This window comes from Sminthopsis crassicaudata, chromosome X (assembly GCF_048593235.1).
Source record: "Sminthopsis crassicaudata isolate SCR6 chromosome X, ASM4859323v1, whole genome shotgun sequence".
NCBI classification, from domain to species: domain Eukaryota; kingdom Metazoa; phylum Chordata; class Mammalia; order Dasyuromorphia; family Dasyuridae; genus Sminthopsis; species Sminthopsis crassicaudata.
This window is the reverse complement of record NC_133623.1, coordinates 15,640,049-15,659,352: the sequence shown is the minus strand read 5'-3', so window position 1 is coordinate 15,659,352 and position 19,304 is coordinate 15,640,049. Positions and strand designations below refer to the sequence as shown.

Sequence of the window (19,304 nt, the reverse complement as noted above, 5' to 3'; positions counted from 1 at the left end):
TTCTGTCAGTAAACCTTGTGTTTTTTAAGTAGGGGTACCCATAATCCAACTCATAATAGGAATTTGTGGTCTTAATATAACTTTGTGATTAATAGTCAATTATTCTATTTCTACTGAGGTCCAATATACAACTGCTTTTCAACAGGTGTGTAGTTCAAACCTGCATTGGGCAGTTTTCTGAACCAAAATCCTAATGGGACATTTGTATTTCCTTGTTTTTGCCACAAGTTCCAATTTGTATAGTCATTTAATATAGAAACTTGTAATTCCACTGGCCCTTCCTTCAAGGGCCATAAATCAAGGCAGGTTGTATTGCTATTTTTGCCTCCTCAAAAGCTTTCTGTACCCCTCCCCTTCTCCAACATGATGTTTTTTTGTTTTTGTTTTTTTTTTTCCTTTCCCTCGCTCTAACATGCTTCCAAATCTGTAACCCTTAACAATTTCAGGCTTCAGTATTTCGATAATAACCCCTACACAATTATCAATTTCATAATTTTCATATGACAGCCAAATAAACATAACATACCCATCACAAAAATGGATAGGAACCCCATGTAATTTACAGTCATCTCAAATTCTTTTAACATACACACCAACTAAAATTATTTTAAAAATCAACACTTTCCCCTGTGATATTGTAATTCTATTCAAACTGTCAGTTGTTTCTGCAAATCAGTCTTTCTCGTCCCATGTATGTAAAATCACCTCTTTTCTCCTTTCCTTTATTTTCTTTTTCTTCAAAATTTTTAAGATCCGTAATATAGTTAACAACTAAATAACTTTGTAAAGCTTTTACACATGTCCAGCAGAGCTGACAATTTTAAAGCATAGCTCATAATTTTCTTACAGCATACTCTGGTGGTCAGATAGTTATTCCTCTCAAAATATCTATATCAATTATATATCTGATACATTTCAGAGGCTTGAATTCCTTCAGACTCCTCTGTTTCACTCCCGCTTTTAGTAAGGCAGTAAATAATTCTCTCTTAGACAATCTGTTTTGAGTGTTGTTAGTCAGCATGGACCAATCATCACTGCCTGTAGGAGCAAGCCGGAACTCCCCCAAATTTCCTGAGATATTTTATCTGTTACTGCCCCTAAATTTTCTCCCCTGGCTGGCAACGGCAAGGTTAACACGATATGTTTGTGAGCAGGAGGTGCAGTTTTAATTACTGGTTTGTGATGGAGAGCTATTATCAGCGTCTCCCATTCTTATAATGGTTTTTGTGGCCTCCTCTTTTAATCTCTGAATGCCATCTTTCAGAGCGGACCAAGCTCTCCCTTTATTTGGCCACATTGCAGTATCGGGCTATTGGTTCTTCAGGCCCTGCCCCATACTATCTCCAAAAGGGAAGTGTTCATGGGAGCTCCGGCAGCATCATTCCTATAGCAGTCTCTAAAGCTTGTTGTACAAAGGGATTGGAACATACACTAATAAATTTGGCACAGTCTTTGGAGTCCAGCCAGACTCCTGCTGCTCCTCCCTCACCAAGTCAGACTGCCCAGGTAACAAAGGGCTCTCCTGACTTTTAGGAGAGGTGGGCAACAATGTGGGTAACCTCTTGTTTTGTAAATTCCCCAGTGATGGTCTTAGTCCTTTGAGCCCCATTGAGTCCCTCTTCTAACCTCCTCCTCTCTACTGGGTATGCAGTCAAATCATCTGGGGATTTTTCCTCTTGCGCTTTCCATGCCTTCTCTTCTAAATCTTCCTCCTCACTTTTCATCCCATATACCCCAGCCCATTTATCTGGATCCCAGTCAATTGGGGCCGAAGCCATCACAGCGTGCCCTTCCTTGTGATTGACCTTCCCTTTCCTCTTCTTATATTATATTGCACCACGCTTACTGCAGCCTTTTCTGCTATGTTCTGACAATTTCCAGCTTGATTTCCCAACATAAAGTTGTAACTTTCACTGTAACATACAACACTGTAACATAGATCACTTTCCGTGTAACTCAGCAAATGTTTTTTCCAGTTCCACTTCCTCTAATATTTCCCAGTCCCTATCACTACAGACAGTGTGGTAGGCAGTTAACAAAGACCAACCCTTCCTGCAAATACCTGCCATTTCTTTCCCTTTTTCAGTAGGAATTTGCTGCAAACATCTTGTTACCTGCATTGAGGGATCCTTGCTATACATGACACTCCCAATCCTCACATGTCCCAGTGCCCTGGGCCTAAACTTTGGCCAGGGCCAAATAAGGGAAATCTTCCCAACCGGGAATATACATCTTCTTTTCTCCCGAACTTATCTTTTGGAAAAGTGGCATCTTGTACAGCAAATCCTGTTCGTGACGCAAATTATGTCAGGTTAAGGTTTATGAATTTGCTCCTACAGAATGGCTCGTTTCCAAAATAAGACCTAAGATACCAAAGATACCAGGTTGTATAAAAATGTTTAATAACACTGAATTATAAAAAAGGAAAACAAGAATTGACAGTACAGTTCTTACAACAAAAGCACTTAATGCATCATATGATTAATATAACTAGTACAGTACAAAGTGGTACATAGACTAGAGGGGGAGAGAAGAAAGAATAAATCACTGATGTGGGAGAAGCACGGACTTGGCAGACCTCTGGCCCTGCAAGTCCCAACCGGGAGGGTCTCAGACAGAGCGTCCTCTCCATGGGGGAGATTCCAATTTGGGTCTCGCTCTATCGTGACTTAACTAGGCCAGGGAACAAAGGTGGCCAAATGCCAGCAATACTGACTTCAGTTTCTTGAGCAAATCCAGAAGGGGGGCTGGTCCTGCCAGAGTCTGTCAGGACTGAAGCTTTACTCCTGGAGTAGCTAGTTCCAGTATATAGATAACGTGTCCTTGATGGATTTGGCCAGAATCCCCCCTCCCCCCCCATGGTGTTCTTTAAACTATATTTGTTCCCAGGGTTATTCATCAGCCGCAAAACAGGAGTGAATAATAGCTCACTGTACCTTAATTACTCCATGGACATGGAGGGAGATTGAGGCCGAGACCTACAGAATCTTATCCTTATACCTATATCTTTCACACTCTTTCAGGTTCTCTTTGATGGTTTCCTACTCAGTTATTCTCACTGGTGATTAACTCAAGGGTGAGTTAATGTTTGCCACAAATACCCTTCATTAAATGTAAAGTACATGGTATTTTAAATGCAAACATTATAATATCAGAGATAGAGAAATGGGAAGAAAAACTAAGTGGTCATTTAGTGTAACTCACTTATTTTATGCAGGAGGATCTAGGACCAAATGAGGGAGATTGAATGACTAGCTAAGGAATTTTAGATTCTTTAATATAGATCAGAGAAAGTATTTAACTCAATTTATCTTATTCTAGAGCCAGTACTCTTTGCAGAAGTCTAGAATTGACTCTTTGTGAGAGGTCTATCTCTTGTCATTTTGTTTAATTATTCTTGCCGAGAAACTTAGGGTATTCTTGGCAATCACATTATTCTTAAAATGAAAAATGACATAGGCTAAGAAAAAGTGTTCCTTGCCTCTAATTTTTTCCAGGATGCTAGAATAAAACAATTTACTAAGTCCAAATCGGATAACATATTCAACATCATATCATCAGCTGAATTTGTGTATATAATCTCAAGACTATTCCTAGATAGAGGCAGGTATTCTCTGTAATCTGAATGAGAAAGGAGCAAGTCCTGCTTTTTTTGGCCATAGATTAAATGTGACTCCTCGTTTTATCCCATTACAAAAATGTCACCTTGCCCATGAATACATTATCTATAATTTTTTTAAAATAGTGTCTGAGGTCTTAGCTATGGTTAGTTATGGCTAGATACATATGGAAGTGTGTTTCTTTTCCTTTCATACAGGTTATGTCCCAGCCCTGTCAGTATGAATCACTAGTTCCAGGATCAAGAATTATTGTTTCTCAGAAACAGAATTTGAATCTGGATACTCTTACTCATCGCATAAGTGACAATCTGAAGATCTTCTGTGAACTATTTATTCAGTGTTTATATAAAAATCTGATTTAATCTTTCCTCCATCAAAGAAACACAGCCAAAATAGGCATAAAAATTGATTAGGATATACAGTGGGCCTAGTGTTCCCAATTAGCTGAGTTTTCCCTTGTCTTCCCAGGCTCAAACCCAGACTCCACAAACAGTCCTGGAGGTGAAAGTCTCTGTGGTTTCTGCAGAGGCTCCAACCACACCCAGCTAGCCCCAGGGCTCCCCCACCCACCCCCCAGTGTTTCTGCAGAGGCAACACTGAGGTGTTGGTACTTCATAGTGGTTAATCCCTAGTCCCCGTTCTTTCTTCAGATCTTTTTGGGTTGTATCAGGAGGACCCCTGTTTTGCCCCAAATCTTGAATTTTCACCAGTCTTTGATTCGGTGAAATTAGTCAACATGTTAAAAAATTCTGACCTTATAGAAAACAATCCATATCTTTGGATCCTAGTCTGCAGTGGAGCATAAGAATCTTTTTTTTTTTTTTTTTTTTTTTTTTTTTTCTATTTTTCCTTTGGGACAAGCTTTGTCCCAGCATTTGCAGCATTCAGTTTTAGTTGCTTTGTGATGATTGTACTTTCCATTTCCATTGCACTCATTGTGTACTTAATCCATTTTATATCAGTTCATATATGTTTTCTATACTTCTCTGTATTCCTCATGCTCGTCATTTCCAACATGATAGTAATATTCCATTACATTCTTAAACGACACCTTGTTATACCCATTTTTCAGTTAATAGGCATGAAATTTATTTCTAGTTTGTTGTTCCTATTTGGTAGTGCTATAAATATTTTGAAACATATTGAGCCTTTTGTTTAATCAGTTATCTACATTGAGTCATGTGCTTATGTATGTATGACATTTTAGTTACTTTATTTGCATAATTTCAAATTGATTTTTAGAATGTGCCGTCAAGAATGTATTAATGTTCTTCTTTCCACAATGCTTTTAACATTGACTGTTACATTTTTACCAATTTGTTGAGTATAAGGTGAAACATTGAAATGGTTTTGCTTTGCACTTTTCTTATTATGAGTGATGTGTATTGTTCTTTCATGAGGTTGTTAGTAATAGTTTGCAATTCTTCTTTTGAGAAGTCCTATTTTTTAATAAATTTTATTCATAGGTTTGGTTGTTACATCACCTAAATTTTTCCCAGTAAACAACACCCCCTCTCACTTTCCAGGGAGTTGCCTCTTATAACAAAAGCCATTTTTGAAAAAAAAAAAAGGGGGGGGCAAGAAGAGAAATAAAACCTAGCAAAACTGATCATTACAAAGAAAAAAGTTTGAAAATATAGGCAGTGTTTCACTTCAGTGAACCTTTCCTGCAAAAATTGTGGGATCAGGGTAGCTTCTTTCTCATCTCTTTAATTTGACGCTGATTTTTGTAATCTTTGCAGCATTTATCTCTCCTCAGTTCTGCCTTGTATAATCCCTCTCTGCCTTTAGGTGACAGCGAAGCACTACTTTTGATCTCTCCAAATTGCTTGGTATTTTCCCTCTAAAACTACCATGTATTTGTGGACTTTGTATTTATCTGTATTTATTCTGTTTGTACTTATATAGGAACACCTGTGTTCAAGTCTTACCTTTTGATATGGACTATAATACTAGGCAAGTCATTCAACTTCTCTGGGCCATAGAGAACTCTTTAAGAGCATCAGCAATAACTCATATTTACAGTCTTTCCAGTCTGAAAAGCATGCCAAAATGTCTACCTGTATTGGGAATCTTTGATGCAAGGATTCCATATTTCAGGGAAGCCCCAATTCAACTTATCTTTATCTCTTTAAACTTTCCTTGGATTGTTCCTTTTGTCTCCGGAATTAACAAATGAAGCCATTCTTCTTTTCCAAGACATCTTGGGACCCAGAGCTCAAAGAGGATTCAAATGGTGGACAACATTTTTGCTATTATTCCCTCCAAATGATTTTCTCCTACTTTGGATTATGTAAATAGAATACTTGGAATGGAGTCAGGAAGACTCATCTTCATGAGTTCAAATTTGGCTCCACACATTTTCTAACTGTGTGGTACTAAGCAAGTCGCTTAACCCTGTTTCCTTTAGTTTCCTCATCTGTAAAATAAACTGAAGAAGGAAATGGCAAACTATTCTAGTATTTTGGTCCAGAAAAGCCCAAATAGAGTCACAAAGAATAAGACATGATTGAAAGTACTGAATCACAATAAGTAGTTATCTGCCACCACAGTGCAAGGTATATTTCATGCAAATTTCTTGTAAAGGACATTTTTTGTTCGAAATAACAAGAGACTTTCACATATTTCTAATACTTTTGATCTTAATGATTATATATTTCCATGAAATCATTTGAAACTCATCAACACAGTTGACTGGTTAAAGGATGTTTCTACCTGAAAAAGAGAAAAAAATGTGCAAGGGAGAATGATGAAAATCTAAATCGAGATGAATCTTGACCCCAGAAATCCTCATGTGCTAACTTGTGAAAGGCTGAAAGTTTGTTCTGCTTAAGTGACTGAGGAGAAAATATATTTTTGTGAATTAATACCATTTCGGGTGTTCTGAACCAATGCCTGTCATTATGACATGTGTGTAACTTCTTGCATGCTCTCGTGTGTCCATCTTTGTGTATTTGGTATCTTTTGACTCATGCTCAAAAGTTTGAGTCCTTCATGACTGCAGAAAAACTGGGAAGTTCTACAGTGTCTTGGCCAGAAATGCAAGTGAGTCAAAAGATAGTGCTGCTTTATCACTTTATTACTTGTCAAGAGTGGAGCATGTCCACCCTGTAAGTTCTGATGTGCACACAGTTCCTTTTTTCCCCGTGTGAGATCCTTCTTCTAAACTTCTTCAGCTTCAGTAGATTCTAATGCTACTTGTTATGGGCATTCCTGGGGTGGTCTTTCTGTAGATCACACTACGTGATCTTGGGGAGAGAGGACACTCTGTTACTTGGTGCTGGTGACTCAGTACCCCAAGGTCAATGACTTAGCCTTACTTATGCTCTCTGGAATCTTTCATTTTCACAGTATCAAGTATAATCTGTGGGGCTGGGGCCTTAGGAGGCCATAAGAGGATGCTAGATACCTCCCATATGCCAGGCACCATGATAAGGACCTTATAAATATGATCAGAATATTATCATGCAAATATCATAGAGACAGCCTGAGTGAAAGGGTGCTTTTATAGAGGGGGTGGTTCTCTAGATGAATGGAGATGCAGATAGGAGTGGAAGTGCATCTCAAAACAGTTCCACAAACAATTTCTAAGCCCCTCCCTCTGCGTGCAGATCTCTGTGTTAGCCACTATGGGAGTTTAAGATCTCAACCGGCCCAGTTGTACAAGGCCATCACTTAGGCTTCACTCAGTCCCCTAGCACCAGCCCTCCAGACCATTTTTGTAGTTTTTCTTTTCCTTTTGAGTCAAGGACTGAATTCAGTGTTGCGATCCTGGAGGGCTAAGGGGAATAAGAGAGCCTATTCCCTCTGTACTTGTGGCTCCACACATCTCCCACCCCATTCTCTCCCTCTGGCTTGATCTGAGTCTTTTCCCCTCACTTGGGAACTAGAGATACTCTATTTCAATCCCTTGTTTTACACTTGTCATATTGTAATCCCAGCATTAGTAATTTAATTTGGTCAAGGACATAGAAACAGGAAATAATAAAAGCAAGATTGAAAGCCATGACTTCTTGTTCCACATTGAGGGTTCTTTTAATTCCACATTTATGCCTTCATATTCATCTATGCAAGCGTTAGTGGGAAAGCCTCAAATTTTGACAGGGGTCACATCTCCAAGTGCTCCTGGAGTCTTTTTTCCATCTGTCCACCTGCTTCTTGGGTCCTGGGTGTAGGTCCTGTTTGCTGAAACAGAAAAGTGCTGATATCAGTGATGGAGATTTAGGCTCTGAGGCTATAGAACAATAGCATACTCACCTATAATCTGTCGCTGCTCATTCTCTGGGCATGAGTTGGAGGGCTTTCCATTGGCAGGTTTACAGGCCAAAGGGGAAGGAGTGGAGAAGGGGAAGGGGAAGAAAGCTCTGGACCAAACAGAATGTGGGTAGAGTTTAGGGAACAGCAATTCAAAGAATGGATTCATAGCTGGAAGAGGCCTTAGGGAACCCTCAGTTGAAGACCTCCATTTAATGGAGGAGGATATGAAGCTCAAAGTCAGAAAAGAACTTCTCTGTTGCATTTAAAAATTTGAAGAGAAATAATTTCCGGGCAATGTAATTATCTTTTTCACAATGGCAGCATGTTTATTAACAAAAGAATGCTCATTTGGCTGTCTCTCTTAGATCAAAGACCCCTCATGGTGGAGCATTCACAGTTTACATGCTCTTAGAAGAGTAAATGTTCTTGAGCATGGCAATCCAGTCTAATTGCTTAACAAAGAAAAAAATGAATGTTAAAATGAGGGACTGGGCTATATTTCAGAGAGGGTCCTGGGGGATGTGATGTGGATCATCTTGCTCCTCCTGATTAAGGATCAGCATGGTCTATTTTGTAAATGACCTTTCTCAAGGATACTTATCAATTCTATAGCACCTTTCCAAAAAGGGGAAGAATCAACATTTTCCCAAATGAGCTAATACAATCAGCAGGAATCCATCCCTTGGACTAAACTTGCAATTTCTTTTACTGTCTGATTAGATCTCGGCCTGGGGACATCTTTGAGAGAGATTTCCCTCAGTAGTTGATTTCTGGAAGAGGAAATAGAAAAGGGAAAAATTGGTTCTGAATGAATAATTAGTTTAATATAAGGGAGAAATGATCATTTTTCTCATTTCCTTTTTTGATTCCACTGAGAGGTAAAGTCTCCTCCGTGAATCACTAACTGATATTACAAATACTGTATCAAGGGTTCTTAACTATAGAGCTTATAAGGAGAAACATCGTGAGGGGGGAAAGGGGACAAGACTGATTGCATTGACAAAATCAAAGTGCATGGTCCCCTCTGAGTAGACTTTACCAAAAAAGCCACCTAGGGAGAAATAAACAGTAAAATGAAATTATTCATTTAAAGCTCAGTAGTCTCATCTCTGACAGCTGTCTGGTTCTTGAGACACTATCTGATGCGACCCTCTGATTTGAGTGTGGTCTTTAAACATTTTCCACCTGATGGGCTTCTTAGGCTCAGGTCACTTGTAGAGATCCTTTTCTCTTGCTAAAAAATCCGCAAAATTGGTCTTAACACACTTCTAATTTACTTTGCCAACAACAGGTCAAATAATTGAAGTTAGCTCAAATCTTATACCTCTATCACTGGAAAATCAAATTTGGAACCTTTTAGACTAGACACTTAAACTTTTATGTTAGTCGTTTGTCATGTTATTATACCTAAGAAACTCAACCTCAAACCAAAAATAAGAATCCATTTTTTTATACTTTGCATTGTTCATTCAACCATTAGGAGGATGACATACTGTTGAAAAACTAACAATAGAAAGTTCTGTGTAATAAGATGGACACTGCTATAAAAATGAATTCACTTAAAAGTTACCAGATTAGCTACCACAAAAGAATACTTATTAAATGAATTATTTACAGCAGAAACATTTTCACTTTTGAACTATATTCAAATAAATAGCCCCACATAAAAGTGGATGGTATTTACAAAATAGACCATGCATTGTCAATCAGGATTATAGAGACTTCTTATAAAAGAAGAATAAGGGACATGGTTGCACTGTATGGGAACATGTTCCCTTATTTTGTTGCCATTTCTAAGTCAGAAGTATATAGTTACTTGCATTAGACCAGATTTAAAATCAGCCAGGTTGGATATTTTCTGTTCACGAGAAAGTGGGGAAGTCGAATCAGAAAAATGCTACGCTCAGTCCACACCAAGATCTTTCCTGTGAGAACCTGCAGTTCAGGGGTGCAAACTCTGTAAAGTTAATAGCATCAAGAAATTGTTGGCTTCCCAGCATTCCTTGATGATCATAGCTGGGCTCAGGCTCAGAATGATAGCACTTCTGTTCTCAAAAGGTCTTGAATAGCAAGTTTCAATAATCAGTTATTCAGATGGATTTGCCTCTCAAAGGTCACACATCCTAGATAATAAATACTGACTATAATCTTACATGGGAAACAGTAAGAGATTGATCGTGAAAGACTACTAGTTCTATAACTATTATTCTTGGTAAATAGATTAATGTTGAATTTAGGGGTGAAAAAAAATGGTTTTGTCTTAACCGGCTTGATAAAAAGCAACAAAAAATCTGGTGTCGGCTGTGTTGTGACTGCGTTAGTACCCTGGATGTTTTAGAATCAGCAGGAGTCAGGATAAGCAAAAGCCTTTATTCTTGGTCTTTTGGGGTCCATGTCAGGGGATTAGATATAGGAATCTCCACACCTCCTTTCTCTCTTTCCACGGCCACAGCTCGAGCCAGCACAGAGTTGAGTAGGGTCATCCTCCAAGCATATGTTAATAGGGTATTGTCCAATTGGTAATTAGCCTCAAGTGCTAGGCTATCTAGGTTAAATGCATCTGCTCAGTTCCAGCCCTTTATATCTTTGGCTTTCTTTTGTTTTAGAACACAGGTGGTCATGCCATCCCTGACTTCTCAGGGAGGTGAGAACCCCAAAAAGGAAGTGATCACCCCCCCCTGACTTCTCAGGAATGGAGGTGAAAACACTGAAAAGGAGGTGATCATGCTCCACCACCCCCCACTTCTCAGGAAGGGAGATGAAAGCACTAAAAAGGAGATAATCACGCCCTCCATGACATCTCAGGAAGGGAGATGAAAAGCGCCGAAGGGAAGTGGGGATTGCTGGCGTTGTTTCTGGGCTGAAGGGTCTTATTAGAGACAGGTATGCACAAACCCATCAGCATGGGAGGTATTACACAAGCACATAGCAATAACGAACAGGCTATTAGTGATGACTCTCTCCACAGCCAGTGCAGGCTCGATGTGGTGGGCACAGTCAGCAACAGAACCACCTGATGTTTCTTGGATCTTCTCCTTCGTTTCAAGGGTCTGCTCCGTCTCTCTCCGATGGACAAGGCGAATACTTGAGACAGACATAGAGGGCATAGGTGTGAGTTGAATATGTGTACATCCATCCATATATCTACATATAGATAGATAGATAGATAGATAGATAGATAGATAGATAGATATAGAGATATATAGATATATCTATATATCTCTATATCTATCTATCTATCTATCTATCTATCTGTCTATATGACAGACAGAAATGGTAAATGACATACACACTCAGGTACAGAAATCTGTCTCACCCTTTGGGAAGATACCAGGGTGATAGAAGGGAGCACACATTGGGGGAATGGGTAGTCAGAAGCAAAACACTTTTGAGGAGGGATAGGGTGAAAGGCAATTAATAGAATAAACATGACATGGATGCAGTTAGCAATAGTAATTGTGAAAAGAATTTTGAAGCAAGTTTCTCTGATAAAGCCTCAGTTGTCCATCATATAGGGAACTGAGTCAAATTTATAAAAGATATTAACCACTCACCAAATGATAAATGACCCAAAGATCTCAACAGTTCTCAGATGAAATCATCAAAGCTATATATTAACTTATGAAACAAATACTTGAATTGACTATTGATTGGATAAATTCGAATTCAAACCATTCTGGGATACAAATCCATATCTATTAGATTGGCTGATAGGCCAGAACAGGGATATGACAATTCCTGGAGGGAATGTTGGAGAAATGAAACATTAATGTATTATTGGTGGAATTGTCAAGTGATTCAACTGTTTTGTAAATCTTTTTGAATGATGGTGAAAGGGCTGTAAAATCACACACACCCTTTGACCTTACGGTCCTACTAGTGGGCACATACCCTAAAAGAGAGTAAAAATGGGGAAAGGACCTGTATGTACACAAGTGTTTGTAGTAGCTATTTTTATGAGGGAAAAGACTTGGAAACTTAAGAGAAGTCCACTAACTGGGGAATAGCTGAATATATTTTGGCGTGTGATTATGATGGAATACTATTTGTGTCTGAGAATTGATGAGCTGTATGATCTTGACAGACTTCCACAAGCTCATGCAAAATGAAATCTTCTGTGTACAAGGCAGCAGCAATATTGTAAGTGGCTATGAATGACTTATTTTCAGCAAGAGAATGATCCCAAAGATCTGAAAGTCTATAACCTTATGCAGCAAAATAACTGATTGTGTCTGAATACAGAGGGAAGGGGACATTTTTTTTAATTTTATTTTTCTTTTTTGGAGGGGAGAGCGATGTTTTCTTTCACACCATGACTTTTGTAGAAATATTTTGTATAACTTCATTTGTGTCTTTTCAATGGGTCAGATGAGGAAGGGGTAAAACAGAGAATATGGAACTCAAAGTGTTTAAAACAAATGTTAACAATTATTTTACATCTAGCTGGGGGAAAATAATATATTCAATCAATAATCAAAAACCTCTCTTTTCATATTGTGTTATATATTATAACAGATTAGTTTTCAGTAAGCAAAAACCAAATCATTTTAGATCAAACTTCCGTTTTAATAAGGAAAAACTTTGAAGTTTAAGTTCTTACTTACAGGAGCTCAGAGCATACTATAGCTTATGGTCAACACTTTACACGATATAATAGTTTTTAATCCTTTTAAAAAACATTCTTTTAAAGTACAATTTTTAATCTAACAATATTAGATTAGAAAAGATTAGAAATCTAGATTATAAGATTATAGATTAGAAAAGAAGTTGCTTCTTCTAATAACATAGCTGATATAGAACTAGATTTCCCAATCTAAGAAGATGTAATAACATAACAATATCATAAACAAGAGCTTGTATTTGAAACTTGAAACAAAACTCATTACCGTTTGGGGACTTCAGTTTAGTCACGTGAATTTCCAAATTGGCTTATATAGAAAATCATTCATCTCATCCCCATTGCCAGTATATACTGAGTACTTGTAAACCTCCATATATAGTTAGCAAGTATGAAGCAATTACATCTAATTAAAGAAATAAAAACCATGTTAGCATTTACATAGCATTTGCATTATGCTAAACCTATAATATTAAAGAGTTTCCAATCTTGAATCTCCCAACATCCCTGGGAAACTAGTGCTCTTGTCGTTCCCTTGCAGAATGGGGTAGACAGAGGCCAACACAAATAAGGTTACTTGCTTGGGGTCACACAGCAAACAGATTTCAAATCAAATAAGATTTATAATCATTAATTTTAAATTACAAGGCCCAGTACTTGTGTTGAAGTGTGAGAAATGAGTGTTGAGAGATGCCCTGACATCAATGGGATCTCCTGGCTAAGCAACAGGCTTTGCAAAAGAATTTGCAAACCTCAGTGAATACAGGCTCGAGGTTTGTAGCAAGAATGGGTTTTTTACACTAAGAAAACAGCTTTCTTAGCAGGCAAACTCCTGTTAGGATTTTTGCAAAAGTCTGGGCTTATAGCCTTCGATTTTATTGAGTTTCTTTGCTGCCCTGAGCTAGGGAGCAATTTGAGGGACTAGTATTCAACTCAAGAGAGGGCCTTGACCATGCCACAGGCCAAGATTTCCAATTGAATGAGATTATTTATCTGGGAGTTTCCCCTAAGACCAGGAGGGTAGGGCCCCTCCCAGAGGGATTTGAGATTTCTAACCCAGGATGACCCTTCTACCCCTCAAGATCTCAGTTTATATCACCCCCCTCAGTCACCCCAAATTCATTTGGGGCAAGGAAAAGAGGTCTCGTTTTCTGGAGCTGCTTCAAGCTGACAAGGGCCATAGAGCTGTCTCTCTGCTCAATGGGGGTTCAGGCCAGGAGGGGAAAGGTGCGATCTGAAGATGGCAGCAACAACATCTAGAGGATGCTGAGTGTCCAAGTTAATTGTCCTGTGATCTTCAGACTGAGTGAGCAGCTGGAAGTTCATAGCTTGGAGCCTGGAGGAAACAAATCTTGCAAGCAGATTAAATGTGGGGGGAGGTGGCATCTAGGGTGGTGATGGCAACATTTAGGAATGAAGCCTTTGCAAATAATGCATCAGGCCCCATCTGTGGGCTGCCCTGAGGATGCTGATGGAACACCCAACAATCCTGAAAGCCCCCTCTGCCCACAGAGCTCCCTAGCTGGAAGGCTAAGAAGGAGTTAACTACTGGCAGGGGCCACAGAATGACATCAAGAAAAGCTGGAGACAACAAAAGAATTCTTTGTACATGTATACATATATTGTATACTTTACATATATGTATACATATATGTTATACTTTAACATATTTAATATTTATTGATCAACCTGCCATGGGGGGGGGAAGGAGGTGAAAAATTAGATCAAAAGGTTTGGCAATTGTCAATGTTGTAAAATTGCCCATGCATGTAACTTGTAAATAAAAACTATTAAAAAAAAGAAAGAAAGAAAGAAAGAAAAGCTGGAGAGAAGATGCTAGGAGCAAAGTTCTCATCCTTGGAGTGAGAAAGAATTAGGAAGAAGACTAGAGTGAGAGAAAGAGGGACACAGATAATTTCAGCCTTCTTTCTCCAGAGTGCTCACAGGAGCATTCTGAAATACCTGAGAAGTAAAATTAGCACTATTTTTTGCTCTGCAAGGAGCTAGGCAGGCTGAGGCGAGGTATGATCTCTTTTAGCAAGCTCCTTGATACCTCCAAAGCCTTCTCAGTCCTGCAGAGGAAAGCTTCTACCCAGTTAGTAAAGGGTTTAACAAAGACAAAAACTACTTGAAACCAATCTCCCCTGGACATGTGTCCCTTCTTTGAACAGGCTTCAGGAGAGGGGGAGGTTTCAACCAGCTAGAAGGAGAAAGGGTTTGTTCCTGTGGGCTATAAGAAGGGGTGTAGGAATTGGAGGTGCCATAATCAGGAGTGAATGAGAATCAGCTTTAGCTTCAAACTCGTTCCCCTTGGCTTGAAGTGAATCTCCCTTCTGATGTCCTTTACAAACTATGACTGAAACCTCTCTGGGTCTGTGGACAGCCTATAGTAGCTGTAGAATTTCTTCTGCATATTTAATAGGAGAATTCTTTGCTGCCCATAGTTCCCTTTTTTTCCATATAACCCCATGAGCATGCAAAGTATGAAAAGCAGACCAGGAGTCGGTATAGACATTGACTCTCATTCCCTTCCCCAGTTCCAAAGCTCTGGTCAGGACAATGAGTTCAACTTTCTGGGCAGAAGTCTCAGGGGGCAGTGGCTGAGCTTCCAGAGTGCTATTGAGGGTCACCACAGAATAACCCGCCTTTCTTTCCCCCTTTTCAAGAAAGCTCGACCCATCTGTAAACCATTCACCATCAGGGTTGTCAGGAAAAACGTCCCTCAAGTTAGTTTGGCTGGAGTAGACAGACTCTAAAGCTTCTTCCTGATTATGAATGATGTCTCCCCACTGAGTGCTGTCAAGGAGGGAGCAGAGGGGCAGGATTGAGAGTGTGACACACCCGGAGACTCAGGTTGGGGTGTCTAGCAGGTGAGCCTGGTATCTGGTAAGCCTCCTACCAGCAAGCCACTGATGCCCTTTGGCTACTAAAATGCCCTGAGGGGGGGACTGGGGGGTGTTAAAAACTCCAATGGCTGCCCTTTGGTTAATTTTGAGGCTTATTCCATGAGAAGGGCCATAGCAGCCACTGCTCTAAGGCAGGAGGGTCATCCTAGGGAAACTGAGTTCAGTTTCTTTGAGAAGTAGGCAACTGGTTCGGGGTCAGGTCCAAGGGCTTGAGTTAAGACCCCCCAGGGCCTAGCCCGGCCTTTCATCCACATACAGAGTGAAAGGCTTTTCTAAGTTAGGTAGAACCAAGGCAGGGGCAGAGGTCAGTTTGGCTTTCAGGGTGGCTGCATCTAGGGAAGCCTCTCAGGTGGGTCTGCAGATCAAGATAAGACTGTACTTAAGTGGCTCCAAGTCTCTTAACTCTTTAGCTAAAAGTTTGTGCTTAATTCCTCAATCCTGTTAGAGGAATCTATTTTCTCCCATATTTCTGAGGGAATATGGGAGGGCTTTGAAAGGCCCTTATGTAAACTGTGTCCCCTTTGAGGGAAGGATGGTCCTGAGTCTGCAACCCTCCTGGCCTCTGGACGGGGCTCCACCCTACTGTTCATAGGGAAAACTCCAGATAGTAATCTCCTCTTCAATTGGAGATCTTGGCTAGGGGCATGATCTTCACCCTCCACTGAAAGGTTCTCCCAGCTCTGGGCCAAAACAAATGCAATATAACCAGAGACATCCAGCAATCTGTCACTGCTAATTCCTAATCAGGAATGGCCATGGAGTCGCTTCTCAGTGTAAGTCCATCTTTGCAAAAGTCCTAACAGGAATTTGCCCTCTAAGAAAGCTGTTTCCTTAGCGTAATAAACCCATTCTTGCTACAAACTTTGTTCTCACACCAAAGCACTCTTAGTATTTCAAAAGAAAAAAAAAAGGACATGTATAAATTCATGTATTTCCATCTGTTATTATGATTCCGTATAAGGTTTCACTCTACTTTCTAACAGAGCTGGATCACAGCCTCCTTTATCTAGCTTTGAGATTTTCTAGGTAAGGAGCTTGCCTTAAGTTTAGCTTTCAATTCCCCTTCTCCCAGGAATTTCAAGCTGCTTATATTGGGGAATACATAGAACATTTTACTAAAAAACAGTTTGAAATCACACCTGTTATCCTTAGCTTGCTTCTAGTTTGCTGGGCTATAATCTTAGAAATTAGTGGTCTGAGAATTTATTTCTGTAACATCCTAAATCAGTGATTTCTTTCCTCAAGGGCATTTGTTGGCTAACTGTGACAGTATTTCCAGGGAGGGAAGTCATTGAGAGTTAAATAGTTCTCAGTTTGAACAATGCAAGGAAATGTTTGGGAGATTACATAATTGTGAGAAATCCAGAGAATCAAAGTTTTTTGTTTGTTTTTGCTGAGGCAGTTGGTATTAAGTGACTTGCCCAGGGTCACAAAGCTAGGAAGTGTTAAGTGTTTGAGGCCAAATTTGAACTTGGGGCCTCCTGACTTCAGGACAGTGTTCTATCCATTGCCCCACCTAGCTGCCCCTCAATGTTTGCTTTTTAACCACATCCAATATATGTGCAGTATTAGATTTAATACGGGCTTCCTACAGATTTACCCTGAAATGTTGATGGATAGAGTCAGGTGATTATCTTAGACTAAACCAGTTAAAGACTGATTTCTAAAACTCTTTTTAGTTCTTCAATTAAGTCAAAAACTGTCCTTTTAATCTAAGCACCATGCTAGATCACAGAATCTTAAAATACTTACAAAGAGGCCTGGCCTCATCCAATAGGCCTTAACATCGGAGACTGAAATGGCCCCCTGCCTGTTTCTACCTGCCTCTTCAAAACTGTGAGCAGAGTGTCTTGAAAATCTCACCATGTGTCCACCTGGTGTGCAGAGTGAGAGAGGTTGAAGGAGCAGGAAGATGCTTGGAGCACCCAGGTTATATAAAAGAAGAAGGATCCTTGCATCAGGAAGAAGCAACAGGTACCTGGTGGGCTAGGAATTGCTGAATGTTAACTAAGGTACCTCTTAGAGGAACAGAAGCCCAAATTCTGTTTGTCCCTCCATGCACACTGTCCTGTAGACTTCTTCCTTCTCTCACATTTCATCATATCTCTCCCACATTTCTCCCTTTTCTGTTGTCTTTTTGTCCCATATCCTCATTCTTTCATCCCACTTGTCCTTTTCATTTCTCAACTTTGCTTTATTCCCCTCCTTCACTGTGTCCTCCTCTTCCTCCTCCTCACTTTTCTTGTTCTTTTTTCTTCCCGCTTTTCTTCCTTTTCTCAGTTGATTAGCTTGGGCCCTGGATCCAGGTAGTGGGAGAAACTGGGGGGAGGGAGGATCTGACATCACAGATTCCCCCTGTCATCTGGTGGGGCTTTGTGATGTCATCCCTTTCCTGTATATATAGCAACCACTGCCTCTGGACTCTCTTCAGTCTCACAGGCAGGAGAGACAGTGAGGAGCTGATAGGGAGGGCAGCTCTGGACACAGGAGCTCACAGGGCTCACCCCTTTTCCTCCATCTGGAAGGAAGAAAACATCCTCCAAAGGAGAAGAGGAAGGACAACGTAGCTCTCAGGAATCTCTAAGGCCATTTCAACAGGCGCTGTTTCCCGAAAGAACTGGGGGACGGTGGAAGAACCCTCTGAAGAAGACAAGAAAAAGGACCCAAGCGGAATAAGAGAGAGAGCTTGAAGTCTAATACCTGTGAAGATTCCGAACTACATTGGGGTGAACGAGTCAAGAGTGGAGTGAACCAAGAATCTGAGGAGCACTTTGGAGATCGGGTGACTTCTCAGGACTGAAAATTCCCAACTTCTTGAAACTTTTGAAGCCAGTGAGCCTGGGGACACCACCAATTTACACCTCTGCCATGCGCAGCTATCTTGTGATCACGGGCATCGTTCTCGGTCTCCTGCTAGCTCCTGTGGCGGAGGCCAGACAGTGCTACTACTGTGACATCGCCAATGCTGAAAACTGCCCGGGCGTCCAGATAACCTGTGCAGAAAAAGATGACTGCTACACAGGCCGTGGCGCAGTCCTTGGCCTCCCGACGATCATCACCAAGGGCTGCGTGGAGTCCAGCCAGTGTGGACTAGAGCGACAGTTCACATACGTGAACACCAACTACACTCTGCTCACCTACTGCTGTCATTCAGAGCTGTGCAACAGGGTCATCCGCATCCAAAACCAGACTCTGAGTGATGTCGCTTCTGCTACCACCACCATCTACTCTGCTAAGACTGTCTTGGTGCTGCTGGTGGTTTCATTTCTGCTCTGGGCATGGTAAAGGGATGTATTCCTGCCTCACTCCAGCCAAGTCTCATCTTCTGCTCCCTTTCCTCATGTGAATTGTGTTAATAAAGTGGCTGGATGCAGATCCAATATCGTGTTGTGTGATTCATTGGGGGCCCTAGAAGAGGTGGGGAGGGAGAGATACATGGGAGGGAAGGAGGGGGGAGCATAATCCATAGGAGCTCCTATCTTTCTGTGTATCTGTGTGTGCATGTCCATATATCCATGTGCATATACAGATAGATACATTGGTTGATATCAATAGAAATATAGATTTGCACACATGTATATTATTCAAAGTATTTCCATATGCACAGTGGATTTTGGGGTACTGGGATACAATGAGAAGTGGATGCTTGTGAGATTTTAAAACAAGAACCATCCCTTTGGGTTTTTTTGTCCCGTTCTTTCTAGCAAATGGGGAAAATACATGCCGAATTGAAAGGGAGTACAATTGGTATCCCAGCTCCCCCACAGGGCAGCTGTGGTTCTGTGGGAGCAGCGACGCTTATTTTGTGCTGGCCGCTTCAAGGAAATCCCGGCTCTTGTTAGGCTGGAGGTTCCACTTGTTCCCATCTTCCTGTGAACCAGGGGAACCTCTTCCTGTTTTCCC

General features: G+C 40.5%; 1 protein-coding gene across 1 annotated transcript; it reads left to right on the top strand.

The window, feature by feature from the left end:
- The first annotated feature begins 17,833 nt into the window (after window positions 1-17,833).
- LOC141549253 (sperm acrosome membrane-associated protein 4-like) lies at window positions 17,834-18,781 on the top strand. The gene has a single exon (XM_074278696.1). The coding sequence runs from the start codon at window positions 18,270-18,272 to the stop codon at window positions 18,684-18,686; it is 417 nt and encodes a 138-aa protein (XP_074134797.1). The 5' UTR covers window positions 17,834-18,269; the 3' UTR covers window positions 18,687-18,781.
- The last annotated feature ends 523 nt before the right edge of the window (window positions 18,782-19,304 follow it).

Bases quoted from the DNA above. Each gene is read 5' to 3' on its own strand.
- LOC141549253 (XM_074278696.1), top strand. From the start codon at position 18,270: ATGCGCAGCTATCTTGTGATCACGGGCATCGTTCTCGGTCTCCTGCTA.